Source organism: Hydra vulgaris, chromosome 04 (assembly GCF_038396675.1).
Source record: "Hydra vulgaris chromosome 04, alternate assembly HydraT2T_AEP".
In the NCBI taxonomy this organism is placed as follows: domain Eukaryota; kingdom Metazoa; phylum Cnidaria; class Hydrozoa; order Anthoathecata; family Hydridae; genus Hydra; species Hydra vulgaris.
In genome coordinates this window covers 23,538,249-23,563,272 of record NC_088923.1, presented here as the reverse complement: position 1 = coordinate 23,563,272, position 25,024 = coordinate 23,538,249, and the positions used below count along the sequence as shown (strand labels likewise).

At 26.1% G+C, this 25,024-nt stretch overlaps 1 protein-coding gene and 1 long non-coding RNA gene across 7 annotated transcripts in view; one reads left to right on the top strand and one right to left on the bottom strand.

Moving 5' to 3' along the window:
- Positions 1-25,024, bottom strand: part of LOC136079663 (von Willebrand factor D and EGF domain-containing protein-like) — a 174,926-nt gene that overhangs the window by 19,951 nt on the left and 129,951 nt on the right. For all 3 annotated transcript variants that reach the window (XM_065795830.1, XM_065795831.1, XM_065795829.1), the window contains 7 exons: positions 17,524-17,768; positions 16,669-16,758; positions 12,588-12,911; positions 10,537-10,674; positions 4,418-4,606; positions 3,194-3,417; positions 2,829-3,028 (listed from right to left, as the gene is read on the bottom strand). In XM_065795830.1, coding sequence (XP_065651902.1) covers positions 2,829-3,028; positions 3,194-3,417; positions 4,418-4,606; positions 10,537-10,674; positions 12,588-12,911; positions 16,669-16,758; positions 17,524-17,768 — 1,410 coding nt within the window. The remainder of the gene's footprint in view (positions 1-2,828; positions 3,029-3,193; positions 3,418-4,417; positions 4,607-10,536; positions 10,675-12,587; positions 12,912-16,668; positions 16,759-17,523; positions 17,769-25,024) is intronic.
- The window catches only part of LOC136079664 (uncharacterized), a 54,677-nt gene that overhangs the window by 14,434 nt on the left and 15,219 nt on the right, over positions 1-25,024 (top strand). The window contains exons 3-7 of one of the 4 annotated variants that reach the window (XR_010638122.1): positions 111-1,152; positions 1,232-1,312; positions 2,097-2,192; positions 4,963-5,023; positions 5,167-5,222. This is a non-coding gene — a long non-coding RNA (uncharacterized LOC136079664). Of the gene's footprint in view, positions 1-110; positions 1,153-1,231; positions 2,193-4,962; positions 5,024-5,166; positions 5,223-25,024 lie in introns of all 4 variants that reach the window. The other 3 variants (XR_010638120.1, XR_010638121.1, XR_010638119.1) reach the window with 3 other exon arrangements.

The window sequence follows — 25,024 nt, the reverse complement described above, 5'->3', positions numbered from 1 at the left end:
TTAATGTTTTTTCTGTGTATTTAATGTGTAAGTTAACTTTTTTTTTAATTTACTATGATTTGATTTATTTTTACCATTTTTAAATTTATTTAATTAGTATTTTAATTAAGGTACAAGTAAAGATTGTGGTAATTATTTTTTTCTATTTGTGAACCATGCAGATGAAATTTCAAGTTAGTTTTAATTTTTATAATTATTTGAGTAGAGTTTAAAATATTAATTATCATCCATACAGGTGTGCTGGGAGGCACCAAGTAAAAAGCAGCTACAAATTTTTTTTAGATATCTTCAATCAGTGAAGATATTTACAACTTTTTTGTTGCTGTTTTTTCCTTGTTTTTTTTTTATATTGAAATAAATATGTATTCACATTATGTTTGTTTTTTTAGCATTTGTTTGGATTCTTTTATCATTTAAAGTTTTGATTCACAATATAAAATTACTGTTATATTGCCTAGCTTATGTACCAAATCAGTTAATCAACTTTTAAAAATGCACGAAATCAGTTAATCAACTGTAAAAAAAACACATATTTGTAATATTTCAAAGTTGATGTTTTATAAAAATTTGATTTTCAGCAGTCTTTATTTCTTTTGATCATTTCTAATTTAATAACTTATTGTTTATAAATGCTTCTAACTTGGGTAAAGTTTAATAAATTTAATGTTTTGATTTTATATAAATATTTTAATATAGTATAAATTTTAATGTGCTACAAATAAGTAATAAAAAAAATTAAAAAAAAAAAAATCTTTAAAAAATTTTAATACGTTAAGTATCATATGCTACTTATTTTTTCAATTGCTTATTATATAATTGAGATTCCAGTGATGTTGTTATTTTTTTTTCTTTAGAATTTAGAAAAACTCTTTAGCTTAATTAGTAGTACTATTCATGGAGCTTACTGTTGCTATAAATACAATCTGTTTATATTTCAAATTGATTTTTTATCTTTAGTGTTGTTCATATTTTCGCTCTTTAAAACATTTTATTTATTGGCTTTTTGATAAATAACTTTGAAAAAAATTGTTTTGTCTTCAAAAATAATTAATTTACTAAAAGCTAACATAAAATAACGTCATTGACCAACACTAACAAAGACTGCTTTATCAAGACAGTAACTGCAGTATCACAACAGTTTACCAAAAGCAGGTAAGCTGTTTTGCTGTTTTAAAAAATGTTTTTTTTTTCTATAATATTTACTTATTTATTTTTACAATTTTTCTTTTAGATTTATCATATGACATATTATGCGATACTTTAGCGGTGAAGGCTCACACAGAACATGCTACTAAAGAGTTATGATGTTGTGGTGAGGGTAAAAAATGGTCAAAAAATGCTTGACGTATTTTTCGACAACCTCTATATAATTTTTCTACTAGAAAATATTAAAGTAAGGAATAAGTGTAGAAATGATCAGTGTGGAATAGACTTACCAAGCCCGTATTTTATGGGTTCATACAGCTATTATTTGTTTTTATTAGTTTTTGTCATATTTAACAGTGTTTGTCTCTTCCTCTCTCTCTCCCTCTCTCCATCTCTCTCAAATGAGAATTAATAAAGGGATGATAAATGAAACCTATGTAATTACTGAGTTCTTTTGTATTTTTTAATACCACAATCGATAATGACTATGTATAAGATATACTTTACAAGTTGTTTGCTATTTTATGATATATTTGTTCAAATTGTTTAACTAAAAAATAACTACTATTATAAAAAAATAAAATAAATGTTCAAATATACAAATAAACAATCCATTCAGTTAAAGTATTTTAGTTAATAAAATATCTTACCAAGTTGTGGTGTTATTAGGCAGTGCCAACCAGTGTTATTAGGTTGTGTTGTCTAGCCTTTTTAGCTATTCTGGAGATAGTAATGTCTGTTAGCATTTAGTGAAATGTAATGTGTGCTTACAAATATCTTATGTTACGCGCTATTGTTGCTGTGTTTTATGTTGATAGAGCTAGGCTGTTATAGCTTTTTTCCCCTTTATTTCTATTAAATTATTATTCTAATTCTATTAAAAATAAAATACTTTAAATAATAATTTTGTAATTGAAAAATGTAACTTTTTTATTTATTGCTTTTTTTAGGTAATGACAGGCTTTACTTGACTTTCCTCTTCTGTAGGATTGCTAGATGTCTGGCTTTTACGAAGGAGAACACAATATTAAAATTTATTCTTGCAGGTTTGGCGCTATTTTATCCTCCATATATTATTATTAACCAGATGTCTTACATCCCTATCTTCTGGTATCTGCTGTGTTGTAATAGGTTTTAAAAAGAACTCAACTGATTTAATCTAGCCTTTTTATGTTGTTAACCGTAAGCAATGACATTGCTGATAGGGATCCAAACTTGAAATATTATTTATAGATGAATTTTTTTTAATTATATTTTTTTAGATAATAGATCAAGTTATATGATTATTAATGATTTTGTTGCTAACAACCTGTATTAGGGGTTGCTTACTGCTAGTATAATATAATTTATATAACTACAAATAGTTATACAGTATATTACTCTGTATACTACATTGTTAAATTACAAATAGTATACATACAATGTGTACTATTTGTAATTTAACAGTTATTTTTTTTGCTTTAAATTCTAATATATCTTGTTTTTTAATAATAGATTTTGGTGATAAAATCTTTATAATTTTTTTAATTTACAAGTAAACAACTTTACATGTTGCAAAAGTTATTTCTATGTAATAAAAACAAACAAAAAACACACAAAAAAAATGAAATAAAATATTACTTTAAAATTACTCCATTTAAAAATAAACGACTAAATAAAACAACTAAAAACAATTAAAATACCGGGAAATTCCAACGTTTTCCAGCCTAACATTCCATTTATATATTTGGGACGATCAACATACCCTTCAAAGTCACAATTGACCTTTCTTTGAGACCCACAACAATACTCACTACAAACACAATATGTTTTAGCTCGTGTTGCTGTACATTTTTTTGGCCCACCTCTGAAGTAAAATAAATTCTCTTCAGAAGTATTAAGTCTACAACAGAAAAAATAAAATCATTAAAAGAAACATCAAGTCTTTAAGACCCTAAAAATTTAAACAAATGAAATTACACAAACATGCTCACAACGTTTAGAAAAAGCATAAAGTACAAAAACAGGTATAAAAAAATTATAAACAATTTTAAAATAAAAGAATTACTTCCAACTTTCAGAAAACTCTTGTTTGGCAAACCATCCTGCTCCTATTGAATATATTTTCCCATCTTTTGCCATCATATCATTGTATTGGTCATTGTCAAAAGTTCCACATAAACCTTGAGTTTTTTTGAAGTCATCAGGTGGTACTTGAATTTCAATGTTTGCAAAGTGGTTTCTCCAATAATGAGTAGTAAACTTTATAAAAGCACCAGATGGAAAAGATATCTTAAATTAAATGTATTTGTAAATGATATCAGAATACAACTTAGGTGAAAACTAGTTATTTAAACTTAAAGAATTCATTCATAATACATTTTATTATAACCACTCATTTTTAAGCACATTTAAATTTAAACTTAGCTTTATCAATTTGTTAAAATTATTTGAAAACTTTTGTCAAAATAAAAATCTTAAAATAAATAAGTTTGTATGGTTTAAAAAAAGAATTTCTTTCAAAATTACGATCTAACCTCATATGTTAAAAACTTTCTATAAGCTCAAGAAATAACTACAACAAATGATACTTTTTGTCTTTTAAGATCTTCCTGGCCATCATTATTTAAAAATAAAAGTAATGAAAATTTATTTATGTCAATTTGCTAAAACATATACCTTGCCACTGAACTTGACTAGTTGGAAAATTAAATATAAGTTTATAAAATAATATATAAAAGAATTTTATATAAGCTTATATATAACTTTATATAAATTTAACTAGATTCAATAAACATTATCAACAACAGAGTAAACCAAGTGTACTTTATTATTCACATAAAAAAATGGTTTAACAAAATTATAAAAACAACTACTGTTCAGTAAATGCTTCTATAAAATAAAATAAAATATTAGTATTTCTAGGTGAAGCCAATTGTAAAACTGTTACCAACTGCAAAAAAGTGTTAAAGACACATTACTTATATATATCAAAATAACAATCACGCTATTAACAAGAACAATTATCGAATACATACAAAATGAATAAAAAATAAAACTATAAAGATTAAGAAAGAAAAAAAGTGACACAAGTTAATTTTAAAAATAAGTAAAACATTTTTAAAACATTTTAACTTAATTTTTTATTTTCAATATAATCAAAAAATTTGCATTAAATTTAATGAAAAAACCGATAATGTTAATTTCAAATGTGTTTTCAAAATCAAGTTTAGAGTTTTTTACTAATGCAGCTTCAAGTTAACAAGAAATGTATTAGGAAAATTAATATTACCATGAATGTTTTTCCATTGTTATCCCTAGTTAATGATGTTCCTGATTGAGGTTCTACAGTACTGGCAAAACGAGCTCTAGGTACATTGTCTCGACACATATCAATCACAATCACATCATCTCCTTCTTGTGCCGCTACACCACAGTTACAAGAAACTGATTGACTGCAAGCAAAAGTTCGAGCATGCACCTATAATAAATAGCTTACATAAACATGTCAAAACATAATGAAATTAACAACAAAAATTATTTAACAAAAAGGTGGTCATTGATTAAACCTTAATTTTGACACTAGCCTGAAACTTTAATGTTGATATTTTATGACTTTTAATATTTTGATATTGTTTACTAAAAAAAAAAAAAATACAAAAAAAATAAAATCAGAGATAGGGTTATAATAATTTATGCCTAAAAACACTAAAGTTGATCACTTGATTCAATATAGCAAACATGCATATAAAAATATACATACAAGTAAATGCATAAAAACTAAACTCAAATACTTTTCTTAATCTAATATATAATAATCAGATTATTCACACTCAGGGCTCAAATTAAGTGTATCATGATCGGGAATCGCTATTGCTTTTTTTAACACACCTTCAAGGTTAGTTTTTTCTAAAAAAAAATATTTTTGCAATTTTTTTTTTGTTGTTTATTTATTGTTTTTCCAATTTAGCATTTTTTTTTGGCTATTCTTAAAATTGATATTTATGTCTAAGTTGTATGTTGCGCTAAATTTATCTTTAGAATAGAAGCATGATCATTTGCTCTTTTGTGTGGACTTTCTCTTTTTAACAAAACAGGTTTTTACCTTTGTTTTTAAAATGTTGCACCAAATTAACTTATTATTAATAATTTAAATTATTATTTTATTAACAACTTCATATTATTAATTTTACTACTTTAAGTATATTAAAATGTATATTAAATTTTTTTTTATTAAAAACATTTTCTAATAGTTAATCAATGCTAATGAAACCAGTAACTTTTTTGCTTCAACGTTTTTTGCTTTAACTTTCTTGAACCTTTTGAAGTTATATTTACTTCGATTTACTGAATGGATAAAGTGCATCACAGTATATTTACTTTATCAATACAACCAGTTAAGCTACAACAGTAACTTACAGTTACTTAAATATTATTTTATCAACTATTTTAATTTATTTATTATACTCTAGACAAAAATCGATATTATTGTTTCAGTTTTGACTTTTATTATTTTTGCAGTAAATTAATAATTTTATAAAGACTCGCAAAAGCCTGTTAGTTACAAAAGTTAGTTAGCCATACAAATGTTTATCTCTTATATGTTGTTAACACATAATATAAGCTTTTAACTAAAAATTATTTAAACAAGAAATATCAAATAGAATATGAAAAACTTAATACCATTTTTTTATATTCAAATTTTATTTAAAGCAATATCAAAATTAAACATTTACTATAAATATGCAAATTGTTTTTAGGAATTTTTTTAAAAGAAATCTATTTGAACAAAAGAATTAAAAAAAAAAAAATGTCTTCTAAAAATCTCCCATTTAAATATTTTTGTCAATAAAAATTGAAATTTAAAAAAAAAAAAAGGAAAAATTTTCAAAATTTTATGGTTCAATAATTATAAATTTAATTGCATGCGAGGGTCATTTCTGAAAGTTAAACAAATATCTAGCTACAGTAACATCAGATTTAAAACATAGTACAAGTAAGGAAAATTTATTTTTTTAAACATGTGAACATTTTGAAAAGTAAATTTTTTTTTGTTTCTTGAAAATTTTTTTTAAACTAGAAACATTCTATTGTAAAAATCAAAACAGTGCACAGTGGTAGGACAGTAAGTGGACAAAATCGGAAAAAATTTAGTTGCCTCAACTTGAAAACTTATTTAATTTTAGTTTCTATAAATATTAGTAATTTTGGTGACATCAACCTTGTGTGATATTTCAATTACATCTACATTTTTAAAACAAAAACTTAGTACATGTTATTTTGAAGTATTTAGAGATAAGAAAAACTATTGTATGAAATAAATTTGCCATAGCATGTTATCTCAGTTATACTTCGAAAATCGCAGATTAAAAAAAAAATCTTTATGAAATTGATTTTTTGCAGGACTATAACTAATAATTACCACAACTTGCCTGTCTAATATTTCTTTGAGCTATATACTGCTCAATCCAGTTTTCATTGATTGCTCGTCCCCATAAATCCCCGTTTAGATTTTATATATGTTTCAACTTGGTTGCTATGGTAGTTAATATTGCATAGCAATCACCCATTTTTACATTAATGTTGTCTTAACAGTATTTTATTTGTGCTAAGTACACAGTATTGGGCGTATGTATTAAAATAAGATTCACAATTATTATGAGATTAATTTTATTGGTTTCTATGAATACCCTATTTTGCATAGCATATCAACAACTTATTTTTGGTAGTTGTAAGTAATTTAATTACTAGCACTAACAGTAACTTAATTACTTTTAATTTTAACTACTAACACTTGTAGTAACTTAATTACTAACAAGAACTCGTAGTCCATGTGGCATATATATTATATTATTAAACTTTTATATTCAAAATATTTATTATAGAATTATTTAGATATGGTTTTATTAAACTTAGACATAATTTTATCTGAAAGAACAATCTTAGTATTTCAAAACAAAATATTTACAAACAAGATACTTTACAAATTATTTAAAAACTGCTGAATTTGAAGACATTGATTTTAGGCATGCTGTTCAAGATTTGTTTACTTGTAAAAAAAAAGTGGAAACCTGCAAACTATACTGTCAAAAATTTTGAGAAGAAGTTTGTGAACTGGTTTGCATATTTAATAGTCAGAAAAAGACAATGAACCAACTGCAAGTAGACTTGGTCGAAAACCAGTTACATTTGATGATAGTTATACTAAAACTAAAAAGGATATGAAACAAATTATTTTTAAATAATTTTAGGATATGAAATAAATTATTGTTTTGACACTGTTAGACTATATGTGTCCTTTTATCCATGATATTATACTTGGTAATATACATGGCTCAATCGGTTCACAAAGCATTGATACATGGAAATCACATAATTAAAAGCCTTCCATTACCCATCGGACTAATGTCAGAGGAAACTCAAGAGGTTAGAAATAAAGACTTGAAATCTTTTCGTGGAAAATTTCAGCCAAAGAAAGACAGAAGAGCAACAATTACTGATCATATCAATAGACTCCTAGTTTCCAGTGATCCTGTTATTTCATCACTGCGTAAATCAACATCACACCAAACAAATCATTAAACATTTCCTTCAGATGTTTTACAATTATTTAAACAATCTTCAAACGATATTATTTTTTCAAATTTTTGATTTAATTTAAAGTTGACAATGTTTTCTTGCACTATTTTTGGTTTTTATTATTACTAAAACATTATTACCTGAATACTTAATTGTTATTCAATATAGGTGGGTCGAAAATCCGATAACATTTATTCAGACATCAATATACCCCTTTGTAACTAAGGAAAGTATCTGATAACTAAGCAATATAAGTATCCATAGCAACCAAATAAAAAAAATTTATTATTTTCATAATTAGTGTGATCTCATGTCAAATTTAGTGAATATAGCACTCATAAGATATCTGTAAATACCAAAAATATTTTGTTGCTAAGCAAAATAAAGGTATCCACATCAACAAAATAAAAAAATATTACTTTCATAAACAGCGCAGACATCATATTAGTACTTATGCTAATTTTAGTGAATATAGCCCTAATATTAAATTAGTTATGAATTTTGTCTAGAAAACGTGAATTCTGGCCCACTGTGCAGTGATTATTGCTAAACCAAGATGTTAAACCAAAAATTAAATTATAAAAAATTTAAATTAATAAACTTATTTATTTTAGTTTTGTTCAAGGAAATTTTTTTTCAAAAAAACAATTTTAGCACTAAACGAAATATAAATCAATTTATTAAACCAATTTTTTTTATCACTTTTTATTACAAAACATTAACTTAAAAACCATTTGAATGAAAAAATTATTTATACTTGAATTTTTTATAATACGATTATTAAACTTTGATTTTTAATAGTAATAGCAATAAATTATAAAAAATGTGTTTTTTTGTTTTGACCTAACTCGTTTGGTCTACGATATGCATGCTTAAGCCTTTTTTATAGTTAAACATTTCTATTTATTCGTTTTATTTTAAATGCATTTTATGTTATTAATGTTATAATAACTTCACCTAAAATGGCAACACGAACAGAGTCACGAAGTTGTTTTATATTAACACCAACTCGTCAAAACTTTGCCATTTGTTTCATTGTTGTTTTATAGCTTTTTACAATAACAATTCAATACTCCTTAAAAATAATGCATGTTTTATCATCAGCATGAATGTTCTAAGTAGTTCTCTACAACTAATTAAAGTGGTTTAAATATATGTAATACTTGCATTTTTACTTTTACTTTATTAAGGATCATCTTAAGTAAAAACAATAACTAAAAGTCATAAAATATATCAATATATATTAATGTATAGTACTAAAAAACCTTACTCAATACATCATAACTTAATAATTTCACTATAACTGCAGCTTAAATTTGAAACTATAATTTAAGCTGTAATTTATAAAAGTAAACTATGCTATTTTAAACTCTGCCAAACAAGAAAATTATAAGGTAATATTTCAATATAAGAGATATTATGTTTAAAAAAAAAAAATTACAAACTAATGTTAAAGAAATAAAATTTTATACAAACGCAACCTTCTTCCTTACTGCAGAGGGGCGCTAGGGATGAGGAGGAAGGGGGTGATTAAATTTTTTTTTTCGCATCAAGACTTTTTTGCATTAACTCGAACCCTGCACTGTTTGCATATACTTGAGAAACACTAAACATGGTAAAGTGAAAGAAGATCAAATGCTGAAAACTCTTTTCTTTTCTTTTTTAATACCTTTTTTTTTACTTATTTTGTTTGGAAAAGTATTGTTGCAGGAGCAACACTTGTAAAAAAATTATCTAAACAAGCTAAATAAATAAACCACCTAAATAAGCTGTATAATATATGAAAAAACATAATACAAAAAAACTATATAAAAAAACTGTTTAAAATCAGGATTTGATTCCAAAATTGTCCGGATTCTAGGGCATATACTGTGTTTTAGTTGGGAACAACTTCTAATCATTTGAAGTAAAAGAATCCTCAGGTTAGTGGCATTTGACTGTTTTTTATATATATTAAAGAACCTGATAATCTGATTTTGTTAAAATTTTATTACTGCAACATAAGCTTAAAGTACTTGTTAATTAATCTCTATTGCCAAACCTAATTGTTTTAGTAGTAGTAGTAATAGTAGTAGTGGCCCTTTTAGCGTACTTCGCATGGAACAGAGTCACTCAGCGTCACTCATCAACCTCTTAAAAATAGAAAAGAACAGTCATAACAGGAAAATTCGGGAAGCGTTGAAAAAACAACACAATGAAAGTACCTCTCACAACAATGATCATAACTGATGATGATGATGATGATGATTATGCAAAGACACCATTTTGAAAACCCGTGTTTCAAATTTTATGTCACAAAAACCTCTCTTATAAAAGAAAGCTCTTTCAAAGAATATTGTTTCATAAATTTAAATGGTTTTTTATAATATAGCAGTTTTATTTTTATAATGGTTTTTAATATACTTGATAATGAGGAATATATAATATAATAGTTACTGGAAGAGAAAAAATGAAGTTCATAGAGCAAGATAGCGATTGACAGATAACTTAAAATATTGCTAATAAATGAATCAGGAAAACAAGATGAAAGAAGCAAATTCCAAGAACTAATGTTCAAGGAAAAAAACTAGACGAATAAAGACTAAGAATAAAGAAGTTTTAGAGCATTTAGGAACAGTCACAGTAAAAGAATGAGACAGGTACTTGTGCAAGGTACTTTCATTGTGTTGTTTTTCCAACGCTTCCCGAATTTTCCTGTTATGACTGTTCTTTTCTATTTTTAAGAGGTTGATGAGTGACGCTGAGTGACTCTGTTCCATGTGAAATACCCTAGAAAAGCCACTACTACATGTATATATCGTATATATTTATATATAATAATTATTAAGTTACCTTAAAATTTCGTGCTGTACTTTGAACTAAAACATAATCTCCAACATAATAATGACTGTAGTAAAACTGATCAAATGTTCTAAAGTGAGGATCACCAGAAGATGTGCATCGTGCTGTTTTAACATCAATTGTTTTTATCTGAAAATATAAAACTTTAACTTTTAACTACAATATTTTAAATTTAAAAATTTGTTTAAATTAGCTGTTACTATTTGTATTTTGGGAAAGTTGATTTCTATATATTAGATTTTTTCCTGCTTCAGGGAGCCTTTCAATTATTATTTTTTTTTTTCTTAAATTAAAATCTTTTATTATTATCTTTTAATTTACTTTAAATTACATGTAAAAAAAGGATTTTAATTATTAAAATCCTTTTTTTTACTATTATGTAAGCTTTAATAATAATGATGTAACAACTAAACATTTTTGATGCGATTGTCTTTAACTTTTACTCTGGTAATTGCGTCTTGCAAACCAGTAAATTATATCTACATTAATTTTTTTTACCGTAAATTAAAAAAAAAAAAAATTAAGTAAAAAAAAAAAATTAATGTCTCTAAAGAAGCAATAGGTTTTAATTACAAAGTTATAGGTTTTAATTACAACTCAATGTTTTAGAAAATTTGAAAAGTTAACTTGAGCACTTTGTACTGCAAAAAACATCACCTATGACATTATAACTGAAATAGCCAAATGTGGGGTTTTTAATATATACATCAACAGAGGGTATGTGCAATCTGAAAGACATAGCAAAAATTGTTTCTTATATCATTTTTTTTCTTAATTTTTTTTAAACTCATTTTTCGAATTAAAGTCATTTTAAAACTTAAAATGCACAAATTTTTTAAAAATCTAAAACACCTAAAGATGGATAATATATATATATATATATATATATATATATATATATATATATATATATATATATATATATATATATATATATATATATACAACTTTGTACAAAAGTTTAATCAAGATTTTAATTTGTTTCTAAACTATTTCTACTTTAATATTTTTTGTAAGTTTTTTATCAATTAAAAAAATCTAGAAAAAAACAATTAAATGAACTATTTTTAAGCTAAAAAAAAAATTAACTTTACATTTAATACTAATAATAAAAATTAATTAAAAAAAAAATTAAAAAATATTAACTGATAATGTAATAAAAAAATCAGTTCCACTTTTTGATTAGGTTAATTAAGAAATTTTAATTAAGTTCAGTTAAGTGAACAGAAATAGTAAAAAAAAGAATTATAAATCTAGTATTAAAATTGTCTTTTCGATGTTTAATAGCAAAAACAACACATATGTGCATTGATTCAATCAATTTCATGCACATTTCACATGGCACCTTTAAATAAAGACTTTTTCAAAGTTGCTTTAAATGTTTAGTTGAATAGTTTACCAATTTCAACCATGTCCAAATCTTTTGAACAAGGTTGATATATATATTGATCTCGGACAACAAAGCAACATATTGATCTTCTTTAAATTGAACTAATGTTTTGCTATTTGCAGTGTGAGCTGGAGCAGTCAAAAAATGTTCCTTATTTGTTCCTGCTATTCAATTACTATAACAACAGAATTAAACATGATTTTAGTGTGTTTGACACATTGGTTGATTCAGCCATGATACAGTTTATACATAATAAGGAAATCATAATTAAAAAGGTCTCTTTCAACCCTTTAACAAAACCTGTGCAAAGGGACTTTGTTTACAATAATTAGCCGAATTGAATTATAATTCAGATTAAAAATTTTTTTAGGTTCAAAAATGACACCTTTCCAAACCATATGTGTGGAACCATGGCATTAAACTTAATCAAATCAAGTGAGGAAAGAACATTTAAAAAAAAAAAAATTATTTGCTTGATTTTTTAAAAACTTCTTATAAAAATGAAAACTCAAATAACCCATCTCTAACTAAAAAAAATATTTTTAGCCATACCTCCTCATATCAGGATAAATATTTTTAAGGGGAAATAGTAAAAAATAGCATATATAAACCCTAATAATCATTTTTTGTTTTCATTGAAGAAAAAAAATACCTCAACATCAGAAATTTGTTTATAACAATTCCAGTCCATGGGATCTATGTGGTCTGGTATAAACATTTTCAAAAACATACGCTGATTCCCATCATCCACAAAGTCTCGCTTAGCAACCACCTCAACTTCTTTTGTCTGTCCAGCTGGACCAGGTTTAAATTGCAATGTACAGTAATCTACAAAGTGGTCAGTAGTTGTTTGACCCATCTCGATAAGAACTCTACAGTTTTCAGTTCCATCTTGACATACAATAGGAACTGTTGATCTAACAGTGATATTAACTGGACTTTCTTTCTCTGAAAGCACCAACAGCATTGGATTTATCTGAAAAAAAAATAAAATAATTTGACTTTTTTGTTTTAATCAAATTCATACTAATATCTTATATCATTATTAACAAACTAAATAAATTGAACAGAAATAGTATTAATGTTACATAATCTTTAAGTTACATAAAAACATTTACAAATAAAAGTCAACTAAAGCTACTAAATTTATATATAGAACCCTAATAAAATTTGAAATTGCAGAAAAAAATTAAACTTGTCCGTTAAAATATTTAAAATTTTTTTTTAGATAACCTTAAAATAATACTTATCAAGTATTATTTTTAGAATTTATTTGTGTATTGGTGAATTAATTGATTTTCATACCTATTGAATTTTACATAATTGATCTAATAATGCATAAAATTGACTGCAAACAAAAAAAAAAAAAATGTACGCTGACAATATAGGTCGTATTTAATTTAAGCGAATTTAAATTGAGCGAATTGAAGAATCAAACTAGTTAGTAAAATTGAAAATAGTAAATACATTTTTAAATACACTTTTGTCAAGAAATAAAATATATTGTTTCAGCAAAATGGAGTCAAAAAAACAACATTTGTCTTTCCAATTTTATACTACAGCAGGATAACGATCCAAAACATACCGCTAAGAAAACAAAGGTATACTTTGACCCAAATAACATCAATGTTTTGGAATGGCCATCTCAAAGTCCGGACTTGAATTCTATAGAAAACTTGTGGTATATTTTGGACAGAAAAATTGGTGACCGAGCATTTAGACCCAAAGACGACTTGAAAGAAGCTATAATGAGTGCTTGGGATAGTATAACAAAAGAAGAGACTCAAAATTTGGTCAACTCAATGGCAAATTGTCTAGCTGAAACCATCAAGGCCAAAGGAGGCCCCAGTCAATAATAATTTCAATGAAGTTTGATCAATTTGAACTGTACAGTTATTTTTTTTGCAGTCAATTCTGTGCATCATTAGATCAATTGTGTAAAATTCAATAGGTATGAAAAGCAATTAACTCACCAATACACAAATAAATTCTTAAAACAATACTAAAATTTTAACAGAAAACTCACTTTTTTGATGCAATCTTTAAAATTATGATTTTTTTTTGAGTGTACAGTTATTATTTTTCCATACTATATATATATATATATATATATATATATATATATTATATATATATATATATATATATATATATATATATATAAATATATATATATATAAATATATATATATATAAATATATATATATATAAATATATATATATATATAAATATATATATATATATATAAATATATATATATATATATATATATATATATATATATATATATATATATATATATATATATATATATATATATATATATATATATATATATATATATATATATATATATACCATTAAAGGCTGAATGCCCCATATGTAATGGTAATAGAAACAAAAATCAAATTATGTTTTTATATATTTTTATTTTAACAGAATATCCATTTTATAAATTTAATACAGTGAATAGACCAATTCAGATAACAAAACTGTTCATCTAATCCTATTATTGTAATTATGTTTACCATGAGGCCTACATAGTGCACTAACCTTTCTGGAAAATAAATGTAGTTCATTTGATGTCCTTTGATTGCTTCATATTTTGTGTTTGCTTCAATTTTCTTCTGTGCAGGGTTTCACATTCCCTCTTAAGCATCCAACAGTAGTTGCCCATCATATCGGGGTCCCATCGCCCCTGCTAGTGCTGCTTCTCCATAGTAACAATGTCTTGGTGAAAACATTCTCCATGCTTGTCCGAGACCACACCAAGATTCTCTTGAAGAATAATCCAGATGGCAATGCAAGAAATGTACTTTTAAAGACATCCTAGCATCTAGATCTTGATGTGCACTCAGCAGTTCTCCAACTTTATCTTCAATGTTGGGAGCTTTGTGTGATCCTAGAAAATTTTTCCAGATATCTTTAAAAGCATACCATACTCTTTGTTCTTTAACATTTGGTTTATTAGGAAACTCTGTGACATTCAGGAGAAATTAAACTTGAGTTCTCCTGAGTCAGCCAATAAATATTCCCTCTTTTACTTTGGTGTCACTCAGAGCTGGAAAACTTTGAAACAGATATTTGAACCCATTGCTCTCTGGATCCATGGCTCTTACAAAATTTATTATGAGTCCTAGTTTTATATAAAGTGGTGGCAGGAGAACGATTCCTTGATGAACCAGCGGGCTAGACTTAACACTGTGCTATCCTGGAGTTAATTTTTCATGTGTTGTCTGTCTGTCCAACAAACATATTTAGCACATTTTGTGAAGCCATTTTGCATGCCTAACAGTAAACCAATTACACTAAGATTGCCACATATTTTCCATTTGTGCTGATCATACTTAATTGCATTAAGTAGTATAACCATGTTTTCGTAGGATTCCTTTAAGTGTACTGAGAGTGCAACTGAAATGCCGTAAAATTATTATATAATCTGTTTGTTTTATTAGTTTTAGTTTGAATTAAGATAATTGTGTAATAAAAATACTCATCAGAACTACGGGGATGACTATATTACAGAATTACTATATATCTATAAGATCCAGGGGTCATTTTTTAGAATTCATATTTTTGGAAATGCCTTTGAATGTGAAAAAAAGTGGTAGGGATATCAGAAAAACCTGACCTGACAAAAAGAAACTGATGCTATTTTTGGAATCAGCATCGAACAAGTAGAAAAGAACAGTACCTGGTTTCTGAGAGAACTTTTTTGTTGTTGACCAGTGTAATCAATTTGAAGTAAAAGCCTATTTTCCTTTAAATTGATTAGTTTCAATAATTAAAGATGGCTAATATACAAATTAATACTAAATAACTCATTAATTCTTTTACATATTCTTCTTTTGGTTATTAATTTTTACTATTTGTTCAGACCCGTTAAATACAAGTCTTGGTAAGTCTGTTCCATCCTGTCCCATTTTTATAATTATTATACTTTTACCAAAATAATAAAATGCAAAATTAATTAATGCCTGGGTTTAATGTACTAGCCCATAACCACTTAAAGTTAGTGCTTAGCACATTCATTTACAGTCTCCAATTTCAAATAATCAAATTTGAGGAAAAACAGTCCGTTTCTCTTGAAATCCATTAGTTTCCATAACTAAAGAAGGCTAATATAGTAACTAATACTAAATAATTAGTTACTTCTTTTATATATTCTTATTTTAGTTAATAACTTTCATACTGTTATAGTGTTTCAACCACAATTATTAATTAAAGAAAGATTATAAGTAAAGATTAAAAAAACATAAATGATAAACATGTTAAGATACATAATAACAACAACAGTAATAAAAAGAACTTTTCAAGAAGTCAAAAAACTACTTGAAACTACTGGTTCAAGAATTTGTTATATAAAAAAAGATTAAGGAGATAAATAAACTCAGAATTTACAAAAACATGTTAATGCAATTCCTAAGAAAGATTCTCTGTGAAAAGAATATAAATATTATTAAAAAATTAACCATTTAAGATTTAAACGATTCACTCATTTAAATCTTAAACCTTAAATGAATTTACAACAAAATACTACATTTGCTAGTAAAACTTCTACTAAATATTACCACAAATATTACTAAATATTAAACACAATTAATGAATCAAAATCAATTATTTATTAAAATTTTCAAAACAAGTTAAAAAAAAAGAAGCATATTAAAACAAAATCAGACAAACAGCAAAAAAATAAAATCAAACACAAAAGACTTTATTCCAAGAAAATACCTGAAATCCTGCAAAGAATTCATTACTTTTTCTATGTCGACTTTTTATTTCTTTATTTTCAATGTAATATGATCGAACTTTGCAATAAATCTAAGGAAAATAATTTAAAAGAAAATATAGACAAATAATTTTGTATATGTATGTGTGTGTTATAGTAGTGTCCTCAACTGTAGTGGCCTTCTCAGCCTTAGGGAGGTAAATTTTTATTTAAAAAAAAAATACTTATAAAATTTTTACTGAAATATTTCAAACAGGAAGTCCTTGCCGCCATTGTACCAAAGGACTCCTGGTTTTAAATTTGACTGCTCCTCTAAACTTTAAGTCTTTTTTTTTTTTCCTATTAGTAGTCCAGATGATTTTTTATACTTTTAAAGCTCCTGGATACCAAAAACTAGGAAGAAGTAATTTTTTTGTTACTTTCAAATCTGGAATCTTTTTTGGGACTCTGAATCCCTGATTTCAAATATTAAATTGAGCTAAAGTAAGGAAATATTTTTATTTTATTGATAATAAATATTTGTGAACTTTTTCAAGTTAAGAGATTGACTATTATGGAATTTATAAAGACACTAGGTTATTTATATATAAGATATTAGATCATTTAAAGCATATAACATAATATCAAAGACTTTTAAACAGTGACAAGTAATATAGGTAAAAAATTTTGTCATTTAAGAAATATTTTAAGGTGAAAATTTATTAAATGAAAACAACAGAACATCTAATTATAACATGAGTTTCTTCAAAAAAAAATATTCAGGAATTGACCTTTATTTCAATTAAGATTCATTTGCAATTAACCATAGAAAAAGCTTACATTATAATCCATACGATAGAACAATAGAAAAAGCTTACATTATAACCCATACAAAATGTGCCATTTTCTCCATATTTATTAGTATTTTGAAGAAAGGCTTCATTCTGATCACTTGTGAAAATTTCAGGACCCTTTATTTGCGTTTCTACAGGCCCTTGGAACCATGTTACTTCATACCGTGCATTACTTTCTTTTACAGTATGAAACTTGCAAATGAACCTTATTCTTTTGTTTTTTACACCAACAGTGACTGCTGGATCTTTTTCTATCTTTGGAAAGTTTTCTATAAATGAAAAAAATAAAAAAGATAAAAAAAAAAACAGCGTTCTAAAAAAAATTAGGGTATTATGCCTTCTAAAAAGTAAATAGCCAAATACGTTTTTAACCAATCAAACTTTGTTTGTTACTTATTTATTATTTATTTATTTTATTAGTTATTTGTTATTTATTTACTTTATTTGTTTTCTGAATTTTCAGTGAAATTAATATTATTATGACACTAATTAATGAACAAAAAAATCAATGTTTTTACAAAAAGGTACAAAAAACCTTTGAAACTTAGCTGTTAAAGTAGTGAAAACTTTAAAAAACTCAGAAAAGATTAATGTAAAAAGTTCAACTAAATTTTATTTTTGAAATTATAAACTAGAAAGTAAATTATTAAAGTGGAAGCAAAATGACATTTTGTTAATGGCAGTTTTCCCATTTATGATAGTATTCGCATTATTTTGAAAAAAATTGTTAACTATTTCTTTGCTTTTACAATTTTCTGCATTTTAAAAATAATCACTTTTTTTTACTTTAGTACAATTCAAAATATATTGGGAAAACTTTTACAATTATTAAACAAGTTCCTGGTAAAGCAGAAATCGTTTTATCAGATAAATTAGAACAATGCTCTCATTCAATACTTGAAAAAATTTAGTTTGAGAATAAATCTTATGCAATTTAATTTTGTACAAAAAAGAAATTTTATATGACAAAAATCATGTTAAGGGGTCTTTCATAAAGTACGTATGCAGTATAGACGAGAAGGATTACCTAAAAACGTACAAATGCGTACAAGGGGAAGGGGAGCGTAACAGGTTGCGAGTTTATACGCAATTTGACTATTTCAAAACTTTGTGTTTTTAAACAAAAGCATTTAATTTTACGAGTTTTAAAAATCATTATATATTTTTTCTGACAAGTGTTTTTTTATATTTCCTTATAAATAATTAAGAAAAAAAAGAGAAAACAAGTGATAATTGCTCCAAATAATGTTTTTTATTTTTTGCAATGCAATGTTTTGTTTGGTAGCAAAACTTTAAGCAAAAAGACATTAAAAAAAGCAAATTTTTTCTTGATTCCTTTTTTTTAATTATGCAACATGGTTTTTATCATTCCTATTAAAACCTTGCAAAAATTGTATAAAAAAGTTGTATAAAAAAGCAAAGTCAATACAAAAAACAAAATCAGTATCATCACGCACTGGAGTTGTGGAATATAATAAAAAATGATTAATTTTTGTATGAAAAAAAGTAAGCGAGTTAAAAGTGAAACCATCCAAGTCGAAAGAAGCAATAATGTCTTTCTGGCAAAATACTTTTTCAACACCTAACAAAAAGAAAAAAGATATCCATTTAGCACCATCTTCAACAAAAAAATCACAAAGTCTTTTAAATGCAACTACAATAGAGCCAGCAAGAACTGAACTTGATTTCTGTAATATTTCAAACTTTTTCTCTTGTGATTTACTACGCATTGAGTTCAACCAAATTATGAATCAAATTACATTATATGACTATAGAGCACTCACAGAAACTTTCATCAACCACTAGACTTATTGTTTTATAACCAAAATAAATTTATCAGTATCAAATGTCAAGAATTTACAATAGTTCATTTGTTGGTATTTCATAACTTAAATTTAACATCCAACAAGTAGGAAAGAGAAAATCCGGCACAAGTTTGAAGCCAAAAAAAATCTGAGATCTTATATCATAATGTTCATCCTTGATAATCATACGCAACTTTGGTTTATCTAATGTAACAAAAGAATGGACACTTTGAAAGGAAACAAAAGAAAGAAAAAAACAAACTTAGACCGGTACAATAGCTTAACTATATATGATTGTCAGATTTCTAGTAAATATCTAAAGATATGTTAAACGAAGCTTTTTTATGCGTATAGTAAAACGACTTGGTCATTAAAATTCGTTGCTAGCAGAAATTTTCATAATCTTATTGTCAATAATAATTTCTGATTTGCGTACTTTTTCTTTTTCAATTATAGCCAAAGTTTGAAGTATAAATGTTTTAATGATGGAAAAAAAAGATTTTCAGATATTATGTTTTTAGGTTGATTTGTGAATTGGCTCGTTAGAGAAAACAGACAAAAACCTAAAAAGAGCATCGAAACTGTGTGTTTCAACAATCCTTAAGTGTTTTAAAACAAGTTATTCAAAACCAACCTGGAGGACCGTGTCTTGAAGTTGATCAACCAGCGCTTTTATCAATAACTATAAAAATTGTGCAAAATTTCTCAGCTGCTGATGAACGTCAAAGAATAGAATGTGTAAGTTGCAAATTGACCTTCAAACAGAGATAATGAAGATAGGCTTTACCTTGAGTAGAAGTGGTACCTTTATCTTTTAACACGATGCAGAAACACTGCTGAAGGAAAAAAACATGCCAAACTATGCCACAGTTCCAGTGAAGATATGATGTCCAGAAAACTCAAAGCAAAAAAAAAATGACAATAGAATATTTACTACATCATTGATTGTTAACATGTTTGATGTTTGCAAATTGTTTGGACCAAAAGCTGTGTTTTTCATATGCAAGGATGATAAAACAAGGGTGCCATTGGGTCTTGCTGTAGCAAGTCTTTAAGCGCTGCTACTGATGCATATAGAATTATAAGATCAAACTCATGGAATACAACTTTGTATTTGACCCACATCACAATTTGATCCCATTGGTGTATGGCATATGCAAAGTTAACAAAACTGGAAATGTATCTTACAGTGGGGACACTTTTATATTAGAAGCGGGAAAAGCTATACATAGAATACTTAAAATGCTTTTGTTAGAGACCTCTTCAAAACCAAGATGTTTTAACATAAACCAATTATTTTAATGGAGACTTACGGAGCTCAAGATGAAGCACCACGTTTTCCTAAAACTTTAAAAAAAAAAATTTGAATACCTTTTACTAATACTTTTACTACTGATACTATTTTGATGTAAGTTCAGAGAAATGTTGAGCTACCTAAAAAATTTTTTTGTTTTTTATTGTTTTGAAAAACTTATGGGTTGGGGTAAATAGGAATTTGATTTTGTAATAAATAACCATTATATATATATATATATATATATTAGGGTTAACCCTAATATATATATATATATATACTAGGGTTAACCCTAATATATATATATATATATATATATATATATATATATATATATATATATATATATATATATATATATATATATATATATATATATATATATATATATATATTAATAATTTTTTTTTCCCCGAAAAAGTACAAGAACTTCAAAAAGCTGCCGTTTACAATAAATAAATTAAAATATACATTATTATAAGTATATTTTTATGTTTCCTTTTTAAACTGAATTTTTATCAAAAGTAATTCAAAATAAGCAATATTTTTTAAACCATTACTTATATTCTATACTTTATGCTTTTATTATTTTATTTAATATTATACATATAGGATTTAATATTTTAACGTTGTGACAATAGGTTTATTACCAGTTAGTAATTTATTCACTTTAAAGGTTGTTATAATACATTATTTTATCGTTAATTTTATGTAAAAATAGTTAATTTACTTTTCATAGTTTGACGAACTTTGCTATAATTACATAACCTTTTGTGTAACAAACAATAGAAAGCAAAAATAAAGCTTTAAAGCTGTTTTTTGTTCCCTTGTCAATGTAATATTTCAAACTAAATAGTTACTATATGTCATTTTTTTTTTTAGATTAGTGTCCATAACTACCACCCAATAAGCACAAAAATTATTTATTATGACTAAAACTTACATTTGTTAGTCATAATAAATACGCCTTGTGTTTACTTCCCTCAGAAATTAATTATAACACAACAGCAAAAGTTAAAATTACTAACTAAATGAATTAAACAACCAGAAGCAAAAATGTATTTAATATAGTCATGTGTGCTCTTGTTTACAAAGAGGAGGAAGTAATACTAAAATAATGCATAATTATTATGTTACGACAAAAATAAAAAAGAACAACTGAACACATTTAATTTAGTTTTGTTTAATTAAAAGCTGTAACAATTATTTTATATTTTGAATTAATTAGATAACTAAAAGAAACTAGCTATTTATAACTATTTTCAGTTTAAAAAAACTTAACAAGAGTTTGAAGGTTTTTTTAAATTATAAATAACAGACCAGTATTTATATAGAGAAGCGGAATAGTATCGAAAATTAACTGATCGAAAAAATGATTAGTATCAAAAAATAACTGACTGAAACTCATTTTAATGATTAAGATTGAAAATGTGATTTTCAGGTTAATATCTTAAAGTTTTTATATCGAAATTTACAAATGTAGAACAATATCGAAAACAATAAAAACAAAATAAGATCGAAAACTCATTTTAATGATTGACATTGATAATATGATTTTCTGATTACACTTTTTCTTTTTTTTTTATAAAAAACTAGTACTAGAAGAAAATCTTAAGAAACTTTTATGACTAAGTCACTTTTCAATAAGAAACTTATTTAAGAGTTCTATGAATATTTCCTAACTTTTCACCTAAGTATCACATCAACTTTACATGAAGTTAGCATTATCTACATGAAGTTAGCATTATCTATCTTAATTTGTACGCGCAATAAACAGTTTAATTTGCACATGCAATGAAATTCCATTCAAATTAAAACTTGAAATTAAAAAAACTTTAACAAACACAATATTTCAAAATGTCGTTTGAGAACTTATCAAAAAACTATAATGAAACTGAAGGAGAAAGAAAAATTCAAAAGTTTTTTGGTCTGGTGATTTTGGATACACTAAAGATAAACTTTATAAAGACAAACTGCATCTTAAGTGTCGCTTTTTACAACAATGAACTGCAAAGGCAGAGCTTTTATTCATGAAAATAAACTTCAGGTTACAACTGGTCGCAGTTGCAGTTCAAGAGAAGCAGACTTTTAAGTGCTGCTTGCTAAAAGTACCACGAAGAAAAAAGCAGAAGCAACATCTGAAGACTTGCGCTAAATTTTTCAAAACACTGTGAGTGAGTTTCCTGTAGTTGTTTCTGAATCTGTTAGTTTTCCTCAAATTATCCCAAGTCTTCAGGAAAGAAGAAGGCTAAATGAGCCCTCAAACCCAAAATCACCAAACGAAGATGTTGAAGTTCTGAATAACAAAAAATCACTGCTAATTCACTGCTCGTGACTGCATAATTGGAAAGAGCTCGTCAAGCGGAACAAAAAATATGTAAAAAAAAAAGCTACAAAAAAGGTTTTTTCATCCTAAACTTGCTTTATAATAAAGATGCATTTTGTTTAAAGAGTTGCTATTGATATTAATTTTCTATTAAAAGCAAGTTTCTACTAATGGTGGTGGTGGGTAGGGTAAGGGGTAGGGGGGATAAGTTAATCGTGAGTGATTGACCTCCCTTTTTTGACCAAATGCTCTTTGTTTCACGCAAATTCAGATATAAAAATCAAGTAAGATTGCTATATTTGACTGGAATTTTTTTTAAAACAGCCAACCTAACTTAAAAATCTTTACGATACGGGCTTGTATATTTATAAAAGGTTATTGATTGTACTTTTTATAAAAAGTACAATCGAATTTCCTAAAACGCCTTACAAAAGTAATTGAATGCCCTTTGCGAATAATATATTAACAAGTATACTTACATGGGTTACGGCAAGGAGGTATACTTACATGGGCTACGTCATGGGGGGGGGGAGGGTTAAGGAGGCCGTTTCCCTCCCCTCCCCCTCCATCAGAATTTGTAGTAAGGACGATTTTTTATTTTTTACATAGTTGGTTTTTAGTAGTTCTTTTTGGTATTTGATGTTTTATTAACATAAAATGTTTAGTTAATATTCCACACCATGGCCCAAAAATCATTTTGTTAAAAAATCACTTAAGGCTGAATGTTGTCAAGCATTTAAACAACGGCAATCTTTTATATTATTTGCAGTTTTAAAAAGATGTCACTAATATTTCTAAGATACAACGCATTATTGATGATAAACAACATTGTTGTTGCAGATGATAAACAACATTGTTGTCGCAGATAATAAACAACATTGTTTGTAACTGCGTCACTTGGATTTGAATTACAATTTAAGCGGATAAAAAAGCTTAAAAATAAGTGATGTGAATTATAAAAGTTATTTAATAACTATGTATACATGATATAAAAACCATACATACCAAAATATACTTGGGTTTATATTTCGAGAATCTGATCGAGTTTTCACTCATTCATACTTTCGTCTCAAAGTTTTTTACTAAAAGATTTTGTCTCAATTTTTCATTCAAAGATTTGCAAGAAAAGGAAAATTAGAAATTTTGATCTTCAAACGTCATTGATATTGAACAAAGATAAAATTTGACAACAATGTTGACAATATACCATGAATAGCAGTAAAAAGAAAAAACTTCAGACAACTTGAACCTCCAAGAGACCAAGGGATAGGTTCGTGTTGACAAATGTTTGAATTGTCGAGAGTATAATTAATAAATAAGGGTCCAACAAAAACTCAAAATAAGTTTTAGTCTAGATGTTCAAATTATTGAGTGTTTATTGTACTATGAAACCTACTAAAAGTAATAGACAAGTCAATAATTATGTATTGACAAAGTTGATACATTATTTATAAAAATTGTTTTTTTGATTATGATTTTTTATGACAAGGTGATGAAACTTGAAAACAATATTGCCATAAAAGTTATAGAAAAAGTTTGGTTCATTAATAGGATTTTTCAAATATAAAAACGTAGGTTTGTATAAAGTTACTCCTCCAATTGAACAGCTTCGAGCCAGGGCCAGGGTGAGTAGGAAAAATTAGTAGTGAGTAGGAAAAATTAGGAAAAAAGTGCCATGAGTATTTTTACCTACTAAAAAAATGTTTTTGGTTTTCGGTCCAAATTTGCAGACTGATCTAATCGTTTGGGAAGTGGAGTTAAACTAATAGATCCAAATATGCTGATTGACTGAACAAAAACGTATAAAATTGTCAACTGGATGAACTACAGTTCATTGATGGGGAGGGATGCACACCCCTATCCCTATCGCGCCGCTATGTTTCCAGCCTTCATAAAACATAAGTTTAATAAAATTAGTATCATGAGTTGAAACAAAGGCTATTCATAAGCACTTTTCTAAGTTGTTGAACAAGACTCCATTTATCCGTTACAGACACGACAGTTTTTAATTCTCTTCTATCCAAAATGCTGTTAAGACAACAATTCCAAATTTACTGTTGTATCACGACTACCCTACTGATGAAAGAAATCTTTAAAGTA